The sequence below is a fragment of the Neoarius graeffei genome, chromosome 6 (genome assembly GCF_027579695.1).
Source record: "Neoarius graeffei isolate fNeoGra1 chromosome 6, fNeoGra1.pri, whole genome shotgun sequence".
Classification (NCBI taxonomy): Eukaryota; Metazoa; Chordata; class Actinopteri; order Siluriformes; family Ariidae; genus Neoarius; species Neoarius graeffei.
In genome coordinates, this window is record NC_083574.1 from 89,721,947 (window position 1) to 89,740,672 (window position 18,726).

Genomic DNA, 18,726 nt, shown 5'->3' on the forward strand with positions numbered 1-18,726 from the left:
GTGGAAAAGGGGCAAGACTGCCCATGGAGTCTTTTGGTCCTCCACATGTAAATTCTATGGGTCTTGCGACAAATCAAGAATGCATACACTACATAGGGGACCCGTATTCCTTTTGTACACTGGAACCAAGTCAGCAGCATGGCTAGTAGGGGCTTTTTGTGATGACAGTAAGACATATGAGTGATGCATGGTCACTGTATGAGTGACGTGCCTCAAAAGTACTGCACAAGTTTTCCTCACTTGCTATTTGTGCAGCACGCAAGACAGAAGTACATCTCACTTTCTACCCCTATGTGTGGTGTGCACGCAGCACACGCGACCTGCATGCAGTGCACACAACCTGCAGTGTGCACGCGACCTGCACGTGACACAAGGGGCAAGACTCTGGGTATATATATTGAGGAGGAACCAAGGAACCGATCGTGTAGCATTGTAGAAAGGAAGAAGACCACCTCATTTGCTGTTTTTATTTGAGTATATGTTTAATTTACCATGCAAATGTCAAATAATAAAACATGAGTATAACGGAATAGCTCATTTTATTACACTGTAAAAAAATCCCAACTAAATAGCCCAACAGTTTGAGCACTGAAACACACTTTGACTCCAAGCTGCTGTCCTACTCCTGCTGAGTGGTGGGACAGGGTGTTGGGATGTCCTTGTCCTTATCACTGAGCATGGCACAATGGCCTGACAGCAATGATGTGATTGCAATGTCCTCACTTCTGGGTGTCATTAGCTGAAACATACATGAAAATCAGCATATATAATATTAATTACATAAGCATATAGATACTGAAATGAATGTTTAAAGCATGTGTATTTACCTGTGAAAATACCTCTGGCAGGGAGCTGTGCCTTCTGCCAGCTTGAAGGCAAACTTCTCCCTGTTCATGCAGGGCTTGCTGGTGCTGCTACCATCACCATCAAATTCTTCCTCCTCCTCCCCCTCTGCTGTTTCAGGCTGGGTTATTTCACTTTTGCTCACTTCTTCTTGGGTCCCATTTTCTAAACTTTAAAATTAAATTTTTTACACTTTTTCCCACAAAATATTCAATGTTCTTCAGTTGAAAGACTGCTGCAGACATGTTGGTTTTATACCCACTCCTGGCTTGCATCACACACAAGTTATGAGTGATTATAGCATGCTAATCACATGCATCACACATGCTTCACAAGTGCAGCCTGAACTCGTAGTGCAGAAAACTGGTAAAATGCAAGTCTTACACACTCCACACTCACTGAACACGCAATGATCACATGCGTCAGACATACGCTTTCCACAGGCTAACAGCACAATTTTTCCCACACCTCGAGAAAGTCAGGGATGCAACCTGTACTTGACAAGTACTTTGCCCGTACTCCTCCCCCAAACTTTCCCCCGGGTTCACCGCGACCCTGCGGCATGGCTATGAGCTACCAAACCCTGCGACCCGTGCATGTCCACAACACTTATGGTGGGTTGTGAGTGAGGCTTTAGCCAGATGGACCGGCCATGTTATCAGGATGCCAGACAATTGACTGCCCAAAGACTTGTTGTATGGAGAGCTGTGCTGTTGTATGATGAGCAAGTGCTCATCAGGGGGCAGAAGAAACACTTCAAGGACAATCTCAAAGTGTCCCTCAAAACCTTCGAAATCAATCTCAACTCCTGGGAGTCGCTTGCTCAGGATCGTCCAGCATGGCAGGCAAAGTTTACCAGTGACACACGTGCAGAAGACATGAAACATACCGGTAGCCCCAAGGCCCAGAAGAAATGAGCTGTGTGGAAGGCTCAAACTATCGCCATCCCTACTACAGCACCTACCCACGTGCGCCCGACATGTGGGAGTACCTTCAAAACCTGGACTGGCCTCATCAGTCACCTCCCGACCCACAACCGACAACCCCACCAAATTGAAGTCATGGTCATCTTCGACCCTGAAGGTTGAACATCATCAGTGTGCACACATACTTACAGTGATCCATCACTAATATCATTGAGTGAGAGGCAGATGCATGCTTGCCAACTTTACCAATTCACATGGTAGGCTACTGCTTTTGACAGGTGAATATCGCCAACTGTTTTTAATTCTAAAAACTACCACATTCCAAAATAATCAGAGAACACTTTTTGATTCACTCTTCTGACCTTGCTTCAACTGTTTTTGACACAAGGGAGACAAGGATATACCTGTAGCGTCAATTATTCATATTAAGTGAAGCCGAGAGCCAATGGAACAGCACGATAATGATGTTGAAACTAATTTTTATCTCTCTATTGCACCATTACATTGGTTCATTAGATTAGATTAGATTAGATTAGATTAGATTAGATTAGATTAGATTAGATTAGATTCACTTTATTCATCCCACATCGGCGAAATTCACGTGTTACAGTAGCAATAAAATGTCAAACAGATAACAAATAAAACTGAAATAAAAATTAGACAAACGAAGGATTAAATGCAGAGAGCTATTTGCATTATCTACTGTGAAAAATATAGAAAAAATGCCTTATTGAGAGGCTTGGAAAAATTGCACATTACTGGTAGACTCTGTATATATACACACATATATACATAAATTATATATATATATATATATATATGCATAAAGGGCGGCACGGTGGTGTAGTGGTTAGCGCTGTCGCCTCACAGCAAGAAAGTCCTGGGTTCGAGCCCCGTGGCCGGCGAGGGCCTTTCTGTGTGGAGTTTGCATGTTCTCCCTGTGTCCACGTGGGTTCCCTCCGGGTGCTCCGGTTTCCCCCACAGTCCAAAGACATGCAGGTTAGGTTAACTGGTGACTCTAAATTGACCATAGGTGTGAATGTGAGTGTGAATGGTTGTCTGTGTCTATGTGTCAGCCCTGTGATGACCTGGCGACTTGTCCAGGGTGTACCCCGCCTTTCGCCCGTAGTCAGCTGGGATAGGCTCCAGCTTGCCTGCGACCCTGTAGAAGGATAAAGCGGCTAGAGATAATGAGATGAGATGAGTATGCATAAAAATAGTTTAAGGCCTATATTATTGCACATAATAATTGCATCGATGAGAGATGGCAGAGGTAGTAGTGGTGAAGTAGTGCAAATTAAATGACAAACAGGTTATTGGTGCTATGTTACAAGTTGTGGGTGTTATACAGTCTGACAGCAGTAGGTATGAATGACCTGCGGTACCTCTCCTTTTTACACCGTGGGTGTAGCAGTCTACTACTAAAAGAGCTGCTTAAAGCCCCCACAGCCTCATGTAGGGGGTGAGAGGGGTTATCCATGATAGAGGTCAGCTTGGCTAACATCCTCCTCTCACCCACCACCTCAATGGAGTTCAGAGGACAGTCCAAGACTGAGCCAGCCCTTCTGACCAGTTTATTAAGTTTCTTCCTGTCCCTCTCTGAACTTCCACAGCCCCAGCAGACCACAGCATAGAAAAATGTCATAGTTCTAGCCAATCAAGAATGAGGTCAAATATTACAACAAAATTGTGCCAATAAGTGTAAAAAAAAAATTCACTCTGGTGAACATGAGAAATGAAAACTCAAAAAAAAGATTTACAATAATAACAAGTTCAAGGTGACCTGGTCATTGGATCATCTAGCATCAAAGCATTGAGGCAAGGTGAGAAGCATGCATTTTGTGAAGGAAGACGGTCAAATTTCTCATCAATTTTTTTCAAATATGGCACACAGGATGCAGGAGAATGCACACAATTTTACACTTTCTTTTTTCTTTTTTTTTTTTTTTGGTAACCTGAGTCTATTTGTTTATAGATGTGAGGACCACAAAATTGTGATTTTGATAAAGTGATAGATAAAAACATAAAATAGTTACCAAATATAACAGAGATTTGCAGGCCCCATCGTGTCCCTTAATCCTGTCCCTAAATGACATCACAAAACTCACCAGCTCTCTGATTTGTCCATACTGAATGGTTACACCCGTAAGAACTGTAGGATGTTTATAAATGTGTGAAGAATATATCTGTTGAGTAATGAGCTAGTTAAAAGATTGGACACATTTTGTGATGTTCTTCCTTGTATACCTCCTTACTCTTACCTTGGCAAAGGGAGAAAATTGCCATATTCTAGAAACCCCAGAGGATCCTCTGCTGTCTAAAGATGGAGATGTGATAATTGGAGCTATTTTTCCATTACATAGGTGTACACAGATGCAATCACTTCCATATACTCTAAAACCTCAACCATTAATCTGCATTAGGTTTGGTGGAGTTTAAACATTCATACCATTTTAAGAAATCTCAATTTCTTCTGTTCTTCTGCACTGTATGTCTTATATTTTGTATAAAATGAAAAATGAATCTTTTGAATTCTCTTATGTTGATGTATATTTCTAGAATTAACCTCAGACAGTTACGTTCTGCTCAGATCATGACTTTTGCAATTGATGAAATCAACAAAAGCAACAGTTTGCTCCCAAATATTTCAGTTGGCTATAGGATTTATGACAATTATCTCTCAAGCTTGTTATCTATGAAGGCAGCCATGGCATTGATGAATGGTATGGACATAAGAGGAGATGGTACATGCTCTGGACAAGCAGAAGTACAAGCCATCATAGGAGAGTCAGGTTCTTCTCCTACAATAGCTCTCACAAGAACAATTGGACCCTTTAAAATCCCAGTGGTAAGAAAAGAATATTTAAAAAAAATATTTAATAACAATGTATTCAATAACTACAGAACACACTGGACATATTGAGGAGAATATTATCTTTATTTGTAGATCTGTGTCTAAATGTAAGTCATTATATATCCATCTTATTCTTCCAGGCAGCACAATGGTGCAGTGAGTACCACTGCCACATGATGGCAATATTTTATATTTATAGGGTACATAATATATTCTAAAATAATAAGAATAAAAAACATAGATTTAACAGATTATAATAGTTGTGTTTTCAGTTTGGTATGATTCTCTCTAAATTAGTTTAGCTATGAACAGTTAAAACATTTTTTAACCCCTTTAATCTCATTTCCTGATATATCACGTGTTTTGTAGCTATTGAATACATTAAAATTACAATTAAATAATTGTATATATATATATGGCGGCACAGTGGTGTAGTAGTTAGCGCTGTCGCCTCACAGCAAGAAGGTCTGGGTTCGAGCCCCGTGGCCGGCGAGGGCCTTTCTGTGTGGAGTTTGCATGTTCTCCCCGTGTCCGCGTGGGTTTCCTCCGGGTGCTCCGGTTTCCCCCACAGTCCAAAGACATGCAGGTTAGGTTAACTGGTGACTCTAAATTGACCGTAGGTGTGAATGTGAGTGTGAATGGTTGTCTGTGTCTATGTGTCAGCCCTGTGATGACCTGACGACTTGTCCAGGGTGTACCCCGCCTTTGGCCCGTAGTCAGCTGGGATAGGCTCCAGCTCGCCTGCGACCCTGTAGAACAGGATAAAGCGGCTAGAGATAATGATATGATATATATATATATATATATATATATATATATATATATAACACACACACACACAGTTTTTTTTTAACCAGTCCTTCTCTTCTCAGATAAGTCAAGCTGCCACATGTGAATGTTTGAGCAACAGAAAAGAGTATCCCTCTTTCTTTAGGACCATAGCAAGTGACTACTACCAGAGTAGAGCACTGGCATATTTGATCAAGCACTTTGGCTGGTCTTGGGTGGGAACTGTGAACAGTGACGATGACTATGGCAACAGTGGAATGGCCATTTTTCTGAATGCTGCCAAAGAGGAGGGAATATGTGTTGAGTACTCTGTGAAGTTTGCCAGGTCAAATCCTGGGAAAATAATAAAAGTGGTTGACATTATTCAGAAAGGCACTGCCAAAGTAATTGTTGCATTTCTCACCTATGTTGAAATGAAGATTCTAACAGACCAGCTTATTCTAAAGAATGCCACTGGCTACCAGATGATTGGTGTTGAGGCATGGATCTCTGCTGTCGATCTAGTAACACCAGCAAGTTACAACATATTGGCAGGAGCTGTTGGTTTTGATGTGGGAAAATTGAACATTCGTGGTTTTGCTGACTATGCTGTCAATGAGTTTTGGCAAACAGGAATCCCTTGCTTATATACAGAGGGAAATGTTTCTCAACCTGAAAAGGACTGCAGCAAATATGAAGATATGATTCAATTTAAAAATTACAGTAAGGATATATCAGAATTGAGATATGCAAATAATGTATACAATGCAGTTTATGCGGTAGCGCATTCTCTACACAGCCTGTTGAGATGCACAGAAATCCAGAGTTGTGAGAAAAACAAAATAATACAACCATGGCAGGTAACACAAGAGAAGTGAAGCAAAGCAGACTATGCCCATGAGTAATATTTTCATGAAAAGAAATGAATACTTGTTTTTTCTTTTCCATTTTAAAGGTTGTTGATTCTTTAAAAAAGGTCAATTTTACTACCAAAGTAGGAGATCAAGTTTGGTTTGACAGTAATGGGGCAACATCTGCAAAATATGATGTGGTCAACTGGCAACAAGGGCTCAGTGGAGAAGTGGTGTTTAAGACAGTGGGTTATTACGATGCCTCTCTTCCAAGTGGACAACAGTTTGTTGTAAATGTCGAAGATATAGTTTGGGCTGGAGAGAAAACACAGGTACATAGAATGTTTGCTAATTCTAAGTTGTTGTTTTTTTTCTTTTTTTATTGCATATAATCTACATTGGGCAGTACGGCAGTGCATTAGTTTGCACTGTTGTCTCACAGCAAGCAAGTTCTGGGTTCGAACCTGCTGTTCGACCAGAGCCTTTCTTGTGTCATCTGCATGTTCTCCTTGTGCCTGTGTGGCTTTCCTTAGAGTGCTCCAGTTTTCGCTCACAGTTCAAAGTCATGCAGATTAGCTCAAGTAACTCTGCTAAATTGCCTATGGGTGTGAATGTGCATGCAAATGACTGTCTCTCTGTGTTAATCCCAGTTAGGCCCTATATAACTTTTCGGTTAAAAAGAAAAAAGTTATAATAATGTTATCTCCACATCACTAGATATAAGTAATAATAATAATAATAATAATAAGCAACTTTATTTAAAGATGGAGCCAATTTAGCACAGCTAATCTTACATTGGGCCATCTGAAAGGTTTTACACAAAAATAGTGCTTCAGGACAGATAGAACATTAACATTTGAAGTTTATGGAACAGTCTAAATTAAAATAGAGTAATATTGAAAAATAATGATTGTAGGCATAATATATTGTTCATATTAGAAGCCAACATCTGTGTGCAGCGAGAGCTGTCCTCCAGGAACCAGAAAAGCTGCACAGAAAGGAAGGCCTGTCTGCTGCTATGACTGTATACCATGTGCAGAAGGAGAGATCAGTAACCAGACAGGTAATTTCAACTTTACCATGTTTCAAAGACAAGTTGTGAATTGTACATTTTGTATCATCCCTATATTATTTAGGGTACAGTTACTGAACAATGGCATTCAGAAATAAAAACTCAAGATGAAGGATTTTTTTTCCTTCTTAATCTGAATGTGTTCACTACTTCAGATGGGTTAAATGCAGAAAGGAATTTCACTGTGCTTAAATGTACATGTGAGAAATAAAGTTGATCTTCTAACTGTAACTATTTTGCAGATTCAGATAACTGCGAGCAGTGTCCAGGAGAGTATTGGTCTAATACTGAGAGAGATAAATGTGTGCTAAAGGTCATAGAGTTTCTTTCATTTACAGAGGTTATGGGGATAGTCCTGGTCATTTTTTCTTTGGTTGGAGTTACATTAACTGTTCTAGTTGCTATTTTATTTCTAAGAGAAAAGGACACTCCTATTGTTAAGGCGAACAACTCTGAGCTGAGTTTCTTGCTGCTTTTCTCCCTGACTATGTGTTTCCTCTGTTCGCTTACTTTCATTGGTCGACCCTCTCAGTGGTCCTGTATGCTGCGCCACACAGCATTTGGGATCACCTTCGTCCTCTGCATCTCCTGTGTTCTGGGGAAAACAATAGTGGTGTTAGTGGCCTTTAGGGCTACACTTCCAGGTAGTAATGTCATGAAATGGTTTGGGCCTCTACAGCAGAGACTCAGTGTACTTGCATTTACGTTTATACAAGTCCTGATTTGTGTGCTTTGGTTAACAATTTCTCCTCCTTTCCCCTATAAGAACATGAACTACTACAAGGAAAAGATAATATTAGAATGTAACTTGGGCTCAACTCTTGGTTTCTGGTCCGTGCTGGGTTATATAGGAGTTCTTGCCTCTGTCTGTTTTGTTTTGGCTTTTCTAGCTAGAACGCTGCCAGATAATTTTAATGAAGCTAAATTTATCACATTCAGCTTGCTTATTTTCTGTGCAGTGTGGATCACCTTTATTCCAGCTTATGTCAGCTCTCCTGGAAAATTTACTGTTGCTGTGGAGATTTTTGCAATTTTGGCCTCCAGTTTTGCTCTACTATTCTGTATATTTACACCTAAATGTTATATTATTCTTTTTAAACCTGAACTAAATACAAAGAAAAATATGATGGGTAAAATTGCCTCAAAATCACTTTAAAAATCAAATTGTTCAATTCTGCAAACATATATTATTTTAGCTGAATAATGTCAAACAAACAAATTTAGATAGCTTACATCCATTAAATCTAATATGAATATGGATCAGACCCAATTGTACTCATCATAAATACCGCATTCTGTCTGTTGTCTGTCCATAGAAAGAATGTTTGTATTCAGCAACATGTTTGTCATCATGAATAGGACAATTATCTACTGGTAGATAGAATTTGTGATCTGTCAATTTTATCAACAAAAGTTAGTCATGTGTGATATATCAATAGGCTCCAATGTCTAACCAACCAACCAAAAACAAAGAAACAAACAAAAAACAGTATATCAGTAAACAAATACCCAAATAAATGAATTTGTCAAAACTGAATAAAGAATTCAATCTACAAGCAAATAATCAAAATGTGTGTAGTAGATTATGGATTGTCAAACTTCTACTTTTAAAATCCATGTGCCCTGGTTTTCATCAGATCAGCAGAGGGCACTGAACATGGGAATGAGAGGAAAAGTTTGTGCACAAGGCAAAATGTGTCTCACAGTTTAGACAATAAACTTATATTTTGTTATTATTAAATATACAATTTAATAGACATGGATGTCACTATTTTGCATTGTTAACTGTGTAGAAATATAAACAAACATTTCCAACTGAGGTTGTGCTGTTGGTGAGGACTTAACCAGGGGCAGATCCAGAAAAATGGGAAGGGGGGGAATCAACCCAGTAAGGCTGGGGACCACCAGAGGCCCCCAGAAATTCTGCAGTTGTTAACATTTTTTAAATGCCCGGAGATGCATTTTGAGCTTTCAGAGACATGTTGTAAATGAAATATCTGAAAGAAAATTACCATATCAAAAATATGTTTGAAAAAGTAGGACCTTTCAGAGTTCCAAGTATATGCATAAAACATAATTAAAACTGATAGATGGTAATGTTTATGAAAGGTCCAATGTCATTGTGGCAGCGGGGGCGTGGTCAGGCATCGGTCTGTGAATGGAGGGCGGAGTCAGGGAAGGTAAGTGGTAGAATCACTGCACCTGGTGGGAATTAACTTGTTTGTGTGTCTTCCCCAGTGACCGTGCCCTATAAGAGGAGAGGGAGAGCAGAGGAGGGGAGCTCTCCCCCAACCAGAACACTTGTGTGTGCGTGCCTAGGAGAGTAGATGTAAAGATGAAAAGCTAAAATAAAAGGGTTTTTGAGAACTCAGTTCTGGCCTGCCGTGCTTCTGTGCTCCACCCACCTGGTCTGATTCTACAGTGGTGCCGAAACCCGGGAAGGAGTACAGAAGCATGGCAGGCCAGAAATGAGTTCTCAAAAACCCTTTAATTTTAGCTTTTCAGCTTTACATCTACTCTCCGAGGCACACACACACACACACACACACACACACACACACACACACACACACACAAGTGTTCTGGTTGGGGGAGAGCTCCCTTCCTCTGCTCTCCCTCTCCTCTTGTAGGGCACGGTCACTGGGGAAGACATACAAGCACGTTAACATGTATTACCACATGACGCACTATCGTGTAGTAGAGTGACCACAAAACACTTTATATCAATAAATTATTACTATTTTAGCAATTGCAATCTGAGTTCCTGCTCAGGACAGTCAATGTACTGTACATAAGACAGTGAATATACCCCAGTAAACTGAGATAATGTAAGTGACCACTTAAGACAGAGCTTAATACTGATATAACTATAAACAAAGTCTGCAAAAGTTGCATGTCTATAATACAAACTCAGTAACTGCAATCCGAGCTCTTAAGTCCAATAGACTGAGATAATTGATTGTCTGAGCTGCATGTGAACAAGTCCTTTAATAAGTCTTAGTTCCCTACACTCGGGGGATTTCAAGCAGATTTCCTTCAGAGCTGTTGCAAAAATCAACATCTCTCACAGACCTATCCAGCCGCTGTCATAAAAATCAAAGTGAGGCTCACCCCCAAAATGGCACATGTACCATGCACATACACAGTGTATAGTAACTACAGGGATACCCAATTAATGAATACGAAAAGAACATTGCTGCTCCAAAAAGAACATTGCTGATCATCTGCAGTTTGCCAAAGATCATGTGGACAAGCCAGAAGACTATTGGAAAAATGTTTTGTGGATAGATGACACCAAAATAGAACTTTTTGGTTTAAATGAGAAGCATTATATTTGGAGAAAGGAAAACACTGCATTCCAGCATAAGAACCTTCTCCCATCTGTGAAACATGGTGGTGGTAGTATCATGATTTGGGCCTGTTTTGCTGCATCTGGGCCAGGACGGCTTGCCATCACTGATGGAACAATGAATTCTGAATTATACCAGCGAATTCTAAAGGAAAATGTCCATGAACTGAATCTCAAGAGAAGGTGGGTCATGCAGCAAGACAGTAACCCTAAGCACACAAGTTGCTCTACCAAAGAATGGTTAAAGAAGAATAAAGTTATTGTTTTGGAATGGCACAAATAATTTATGAAATGTCAATTTTTATCAACAAAAGAAAGTTTCAACAAAAGAAACATCATACCAGTAAACCAAACAACCAATATATCAATAAACAAATACACAAATAAATTCATTTGTCATGCCCAAATAAAGAGTAAAATTAACAAGCAAAATATAAAAATGCTTGTATTAGGCAATGGATTGTCAAACTTCTACCTTTAAAATGTATCTGCTCTGATTTTCATCAAATCAGCACAGGGCACTGAACATGGGCATTTGACAGGAAAAGCTTGTGCACAAGGCAAAATGTCTATCACAGCTTAGACAATAAACTTATGTGTTGCCATTCGAAAGTATTTGTGGCAGCGGGGGCATGGTCAAGCATCGGTCTGTGAAGGGAGGGTGGAGTCAGGGAAGGTAAGTGGCAGAATCACTGCACCTGATGGGAATTAACCTGTGTTTGTGTGTCTTCCCCAGTGACCATGCCCTATAAAAGGAGAGGGACTGTGCTCCACCCACCTGGTATAATTATACAGTGGTGCCGAAACCCGGGATAGTGCAGAAGGGAATGGCCACATGGAGTCCTCCCCCTTTCAGGACCTGGTCCATGCCCTTGCCACGGCCCAACAGAGCCAGCACCAGGTGCTGATTGCCCTCCGTAAGGAACAAGAACAGCACTTCAAAGCCCTGGTGCTGGTGCAACAGGAAGATCTCCAGGCGTTCCGGCACCTGCTCACATCAGCAGGGGCCCCGATCACCACCGCCGCGGATCCGCCCCACCTCACCCTAACGAAGATGGGTCTGCAGGATGACCCTGAAGCCTTCCTCGCTCTTTTCGAGCAGACAGCCAAGACGTGGGGTTGGCTGGTGGAACAGCGCATGGCGCGCCTCCTCCCCCTGCTAACGGGCGAGACCCAGCTGGCTGCGCTACAGCTCCTCGCCGACAGCTGGCTGGTCTACGCGGACTTCCGCAGGGCCGTCCTCCAGCATGTGGGTCGCACCCCGGAGCAGCAGCGGCAGCACTTCCGTGCGCTGCTCCTGGAGGTTGTCAGCCGGCCGTTCAGGTTTGGCCAGCAACTCCGGGACACCTGCCAGCGGTGGCTGAGGGCCGACAACCGCGACGCCGAGGGAATCATTGATCTGGTGGCACTTGAGCAATTCATTGCTCAACTTCCGGAAGGAACTGCGGAGTGGGACCAGTGCCATCGGACGGCGTCGCTGGATCAGGCCATCGAGCTGGCGGAGGACCATATGGTGGCCGTTCTGATGGCAGGACAGCGCGTCTCCCCTTCTCCCCTCCCCTCTGTCTCTCTCTCCCCCCTTCTGTTCCTCGTCCTCGCCCCATTCCCCCACCACGGAGGGGGGGCCGGCTCCACCCCAGCCGGCCCGCCGCACCCACGGTGTCCTACCATTTCCTACTTTTGTGTCTGTGTCTTCCTCCCCTCAGGTGAGTGATCTCTGGAACACCGGTGCAGAGAGAGAGCCTGGGCCGGTTTGCTGGCACTGTGGGCCAGCATCAGTGCTCGGTGATGGAGGTGGGCGCGGTGGTCCAGATCCCCGACACACCGGGGACCGCCCTCAATCAGGCCGGAGCGTATCACATTCCGGTGAGTATCCAAGGGGATATGTATCAGGCTTTGGTGGACTCTGGCTGTAATCAGACCTCAATCCACCAAAGCCTGGTGCAAGACGAGGCATTGGGGAGAGCACAATTGGTGAAGGTGTTGTGTGTGCACGGTGATGTTCACAACTACCCTTTAGTGTCGGTCCACATTCTTTTTTGAGGGGAGAAATTTAGAGTACAGGCAGCGGTTAATCCTCGCCTCACCCACTCGATAATTTTGGGGACTGATTGGCCGGGATTCGGGGAATTAATGACACATTTAGTGAAGAGTGGGGCCTGCCATAATTTATCAGGGAGAGGTCCCGTTGTGGCTTTGGCGGGAGCAGCTGTCACAGAGCCATCCACGTCACCACCACGTCAGAGTGAGGAGCAGCATGCTCCTCCTCCCTCTCTCGGGGAATCCCTCACGGATTTCCCGTTAGAGCAGTCACGAGACGAGACTCTGCGGCATGCGTTTGTCCAAGTGAGAGTAATCGATGGTCAAACACTCCAGCCAAATGCCACCCCATCCTTCCCCTATTTCTCCATTTTTAAGGATAGATTATATCGAGTGACGCAGGACACTCAGACGAAGGAGCAGATCATACAGCTTTTAATCCCAAAGAGCCACCAGGAATCTATATTCCAGGCAGCTCACTTTAATCCCATGGCCAGACACTTAGGGCAGGCTAAGACACTAGCCCAAATAATGGCCCGGTTCTATTGGCCAGGGGTTCGCGGCGATGTCCATAGGTGGTGTATGGCGTGCTGCGAATGCCAGTTAGTAAATCCAACGGCCATTCCAAAAGTGCCTTTGCTCCCTCTGCCATTAATCGAGACCCCGTTCGAAAGAATTGGGATGGATCTCGTCAGGCCATTAGATCGGTCAACACAAGGGTATTGCTTTATTTTAGTTCTGGTGGACTATGCAATGCGATTCCCAGAAGCAGTGCCTCTTCGCAATATCTCAGCACATAGTATTGCAGAAGCACTCTTCTGCGTCATCTCCTGAGTCGGAATTCCCAAAGAGATTCTGACTGATCAAGGCACTTCGTTTATGTCACACACACTGCGCGAACTGTATGGGTTACTGGGAATTAAGCCTATCCGCACCAGCATTCATCACCCACAAACGGATGGTTTAGTCGAACAGTTCAATCGCACCCTCAAAACCATAATTAAAAAATTTGTAAGCGAGGATGCATGCAACCTGGATAAATGGCTTGAGCCCCTGTTATTCACAGTGCGAGAGGTCCCACAAGCCTCCACAGGGTTCTCCCTGATCAAATTATTCTATGGGCATTAGCTGCATGGCATTCTAGATGTGCTGCGGGAAAACTGGGAGGAGGGACCTTCAACAAGTAAAAATGAAATTCAGTACGTTATTGACCTGCGCGCCAAACTCCACACCCTCACGCACTTAACCCAGGAGAATTTGCGGCAGGCCCAAGAACGTCAAGTCTGTCTGTACAACAGGGGCATGCACCTTAGGGAGTTCACACTGGGAGATAAAGTACTCTTGCTGTTGCCCACGTTGAGCTCCAAATTAATCGCCAGGTGGCAAGGACCCTTTGAGGTCACACGGCGAGTTGGGGACATTGACTATGAGGTGAGGTGAACAGACAGGGGTGGGGCATTACAGATTTACCACCTCAATCTGTTTAAACTTTGGAACGAGGAGGTCCCTGTGGCATTGGTGTCGGTGGTTCCAGAGAAGGCGGAGCTGGGGCCAGAGGTTCAAAAGGGAAAATTGACATCGCCCACCACTCCGGTCCCCTGTGGAGACCACCTCTCCCTGACCCAGCTCATGGAGGTAGCCCAGTTGCAAACATAATTTTCTGACATGTTCTCACCCCTGCCCAGCCGCACCCACCTCATAGAACACCACAGTGAGATGCCCCCGGGGGGAGTAGTGCGTAGCCGCCCTTACAGACTGCCCAAACACAAGAAATAGGTGGTTCAGGAAGAACTTGAGGCCATGCTCGAAATGGGCATCGTCGAGGAGTCCAACAATGACTGGAGCAGCCCGGTGGTCTTGGTTCCCAAGGCCGACGGGTCGGTCCGGTTCTGTGTGGACTATAGAAAAGTCAACGCGGTGTCTAAATTTGATGCGTACCCAATGCCTCGTATTGACGAGTTGCTCGATCGACTAGGCATGGCTCGCTTTTATTCAACACTGGATTTGACAAAGGGATATTGGCAGATCCCCTTGACTCCGCTATCCCAAGAGAAAACGTCTTTTTCCACACCATTTGGTTTACACCAGTTCGTCACACTTCCTTTTGGGCTGTTTGGGGCGCCTGCTACATTCCAGTGGCTTATGGATAGGGTCCTCCACCCCCACGCCACCTACGGTATGTGGCTGCATACCTGCACAACATTATTATTTATAGTAATGACTGGCCATGGCACCTAGAACACCTGAGGGCCGTCCTTAGGTCGCTGAGGCAAGCAGGTCTCACAGCCAGCCCAAAGAAGTGTGCGATTAGACGGATGGAAGTATGGTATCTGGGCTTCCACTTGGGCAATGGGCAGGTGTGTCCCCAAATCAATAAGACAGCAGCGATTGTGGCCTGCCCGAGGCCCAAGACCAAAAAGGGGGTGAGACAGTTCCTGGGGCTGGCTGGCTACTACCGTAGGTTTATACCTAATTATTTGGACGTCACCAGCCCGCTGACTGATCTCACTAAAAAGGGGGCACCAGATCTGGTCCACTGGACAGAGCAATGCCAGCGGGCTTTCTCTAAGGTAAAGGCTGCACTGTGTGGGGGGCCACTATTACACTCCCCTGACTTTTCTCTCCCCTTTGTTTTGCAGACAGACGCATTGGACACAGGTCTGGGGGCTGTTCTGTCCCAGGAGGTGGAGGGGGAGGACCATCCAGTGCTGTACATCAGCTGCAAGCTGTCGGTGCGTGAGGGCAGGTACAGCACCATAGAGAAGGAATGCCTTGCCATCAAGTGGGCAGTCCTTGCCCTCTGCTACTACCTGCTGGGGTGCCGTTTCACCCTCTGGTCGGACCACGCGCCCTTGCAGTGGCTCCACCGCATGAAGGATGCCAACACACAGATCACTTGTTGGTATCTGGTGCTCCAACCGTTTAAGTTCGAGGTGGTCCACAGGCCGGGGGGTGCAGATGGTCGTGGCAGACTTTCTCTCCCATCAAGGGGGGGGGGAATCGGCTGCAGGCTGGACGGCTGCCCGGCCTGGGTCGGGCGGTGGGGGTATGTGGCAGTGGGGGCATGGTCAAGCGTTGGTCTGTGAAGGGAGGGCAGAGTCAGGGAAGGTAAGTGGCAGAATCACTGCACCTGATGGGAATTAACCTATGTTTGTGTGTCTTCCCCAGTGACCGCGCCCTATAAGAGGAGAGGGAGTGCAGAGGAAGGGAGCTCTCCCGACCAGAACACGTGTGTGTCTATATATGAGTGAATATAAAAGCTTAAAAGCTGAAATAAAAGAGTTATTGAGAACTCAGTTCTGGCCTGCCGTCCTTCTGTGCTACCAACCTGGTATAATTCCACAGTATTCATTTTAATATACATGGAAATTACTGTTTTGAAATGTTAACTGTGTATAAAGAAACACTTCCACCTTTACAAAAAAGAAGTTTATTCAAGTTTGCTTCTAGCATACTTCTTTTAAACTAAAGATAAGAGTATGCTTTCAGTTTACTTTATATTTACTTATCAGGTATATACTTAATAAAGTTATACATAAGTATACTTGGCTTATACTGAAAAGTATACAGAAAAGTCTAAGTATATTAAGCTTATACTTATACTTAAATTTTTGATCAAGATATACTTAACAAAAGTGTAAAAAATTATTAAAATATTTGTGCCTTATGTTTAAGTGTACTTCCCCTGTAGTTGTGCTTCAGCATTGTTGACTCTTATGTCTATGGTTCCATTAAAGTTTTTTCTTCTCCTGAATGGGTCAATTTTTCTCTTGAGTGGGATATCTATCTATCTATCTATCTATCTATCTATCTATCTATCTATCTATCTATCTATCTATCTATCTATCTATCTATCTATTTATTTTTCTTTAGAAATTGGATGCCAGTTTCAGTTGTCATTGCCATGTTTTTTATACTTTGGGATTTAATACAATATTGCTTTAAATTTTTATTTTTAAAGAACATGACTGTGTTCTTAATTCTGAGTATCTGTTGTTATTTTTTGTATTCTTACCTTAATAACTTCATTGTAACTTACAAAACACTTAAGTTGTCTACTGGTAGTGTGCATGAGGTAAGGGTTAGGGCTAGAAAACTAATAGTATACCTAGAAGGGTAATTGCAGTATACTTCAAAACTAAAAAGTGGACTAGATGTACATAACCAGTAACTAATATTACATTTCCAATATACTATAAAGTATACTTTTATGAACTAAAAAGTGGACTAGAAGTGTGTAACGAGTAAACCAATAGTATATTTCCAGTATACTACAAAGTATACTTTAGTAAACTAAAAAATGGTCTAGAAGTATAAAACAAGTAAACTCATAATATATTTCCAATATACTATGAACTATGCTTTTGTAAACTAAAGAGTGGATGACAAGTATAGAACTAGTAAACTATTAGTGTATAAGTTTATTTGTGGTATACTTTCAGTACAAAATAAAAAAAAAATACTAGCTGTATACTCAAAATTTACTTCTTTTAGACTTAAAGTATATGTTTTATAAACCAAAAGTGAGCTAATTTAGTCCCAAGAAGTATTAGATTAGTTTACTTACAAGTATACTGTAACTACATTGATATCAGTATAATTGATACACAAAAATATACTTAAGGAGATATACTTTACTTAAGGATACTGAATAAAATGAAGACATATACTTCTTTTTGATAAGGGCAGCTGTGGTTATGCATTAGACAAAGACTAAAGCCAAACAAAATCCAGCCACTGAAGTGCACAAACCAGTGCATTCTTAGTGCCAGTCCCAAGCGCAGATAAATGTGGAGGGTTGCGTCAGGAAGGGCATCTAAAACTCATGCCAAGTCAACTATACAGATGATGAAGAACAGGACTTTCCTACCAGATTAGTCAAGGCCTGGGTTAACAACAACTGCCACTGGAACTGTTTCCCAGCAGGGTACCAGTGCAAACTATGCTACTGGTGGGAAAAAGAAGGGAAAGAGAGGTGGAAGGCGAATTTGGAAGAAACATGAGAATAGAACAGATAGGAGAGTGGAATTGAAAGTTGGAACTTTAAATGCTGGCATTATGACTGGTAAAGCCTCACTCACTACCCGCCGTAAGTGTTTTGGACACGCATGGGTCGTAGAGTTTGGTAGGATCACGGTGAACGCGAGGGAAAGTTTGGGGGAGGAGTACAGGCAAAGTACTTGTCAAGTATAGGTTGCACACCTGACTTCCTCGAGGTATGGGAAAAATTGTGCAGTTAGCCCATGGAAAGCGTATGTCTGATGCACATGATCAGAGCATGTTCAGTGAGTGTGGAGTGTGTGAGACTTGCATCTTACCAGTTTCCTGCGCTACGAGTATGGGCCGCACTTGTGAAGCGTGTGTGACACATGTGATTAGCACATTGCAATCACTCGTAACTTGCGTGTGATGCAAGCCAGGAGTGGGTATAAAACCAGCATGTCTGCAGCATTCTGCATCTGTCTTTCGACTGAAGAACATTGGCTATTTTGTGGGAAAATTTTTAAAATTTTCATTTTAAAGTTTAGAAAATGGGACCCAAGAAGAAGCAAGCAAAAGTGAAGTAACTCAGCCTGAAACAGCAGAGGGGGAGGAGGTGGAAGAATTTGATGATGATGGTAGCAGCACCGGCGAGCCCTGCACGAACAGGGAGAAGCCGGGAGAAGGCACAGCACCGCGCCAGAGGTATTTTCACAGGTAAATACACATGCTTTACACATTCATTTCAGTATTGATATGCTTATATAATTAATATTATATATGCTGATTTTCATGAATGTTTCAGCTAACGACGCCCAGAAGTGAGGACATTGCAATCCCATCATCACTGTCAGGCCATTGTGCCATGCTCAGTGATGAGGACAAGAACATTCCAACACCCATCCCACCACACAACAGGAGCAGGAGTAAGACAGCAGCTCGGAGTCAAAGTGTGTTTCAGGGCCCAAACTGTTGGGCTATTTAGTTGGGATTTTTTACAGTGTAATAAAATGCATTATTCCCTTATACTAGTTTTATTATTT

The 18,726-nt window shown here is 43.1% G+C and overlaps 1 protein-coding gene across 1 annotated transcript; it reads left to right on the forward strand.

The window, feature by feature from the left end:
* The first annotated feature begins 3,998 nt into the window (after window positions 1-3,998).
* Window positions 3,999-8,470, forward strand: LOC132888353 (extracellular calcium-sensing receptor-like). Its single transcript, XM_060924409.1, has 6 exons — window positions 3,999-4,192; window positions 4,329-4,617; window positions 5,496-6,251; window positions 6,347-6,574; window positions 7,182-7,305; window positions 7,557-8,470. The coding sequence occupies exons 1-6, from the start codon at window positions 3,999-4,001 to the stop codon at window positions 8,468-8,470; spliced, it is 2,505 nt and encodes an 834-aa protein (XP_060780392.1).
* Window positions 8,471-18,726: the final 10,256 nt, after the last annotated feature.

Coding starts and splice junctions, on each gene's coding strand:
- LOC132888353 (XM_060924409.1), top strand. CDS start 3,999: ATGTTCTTCCTTGTATACCTCCTTACTCTTACCTTGGCAAAGGGAGAA. Junction 4,193..4,328: donor CAACCATTAATCTGCATTAG/GTTTGGTGGAGT, acceptor GTATATTTCTAG/AATTAACCTCAGACAGTTAC. Junction 6,252..6,346: donor AAATAATACAACCATGGCAG/GTAACACAAGAG, acceptor TCCATTTTAAAG/GTTGTTGATTCTTTAAAAAA.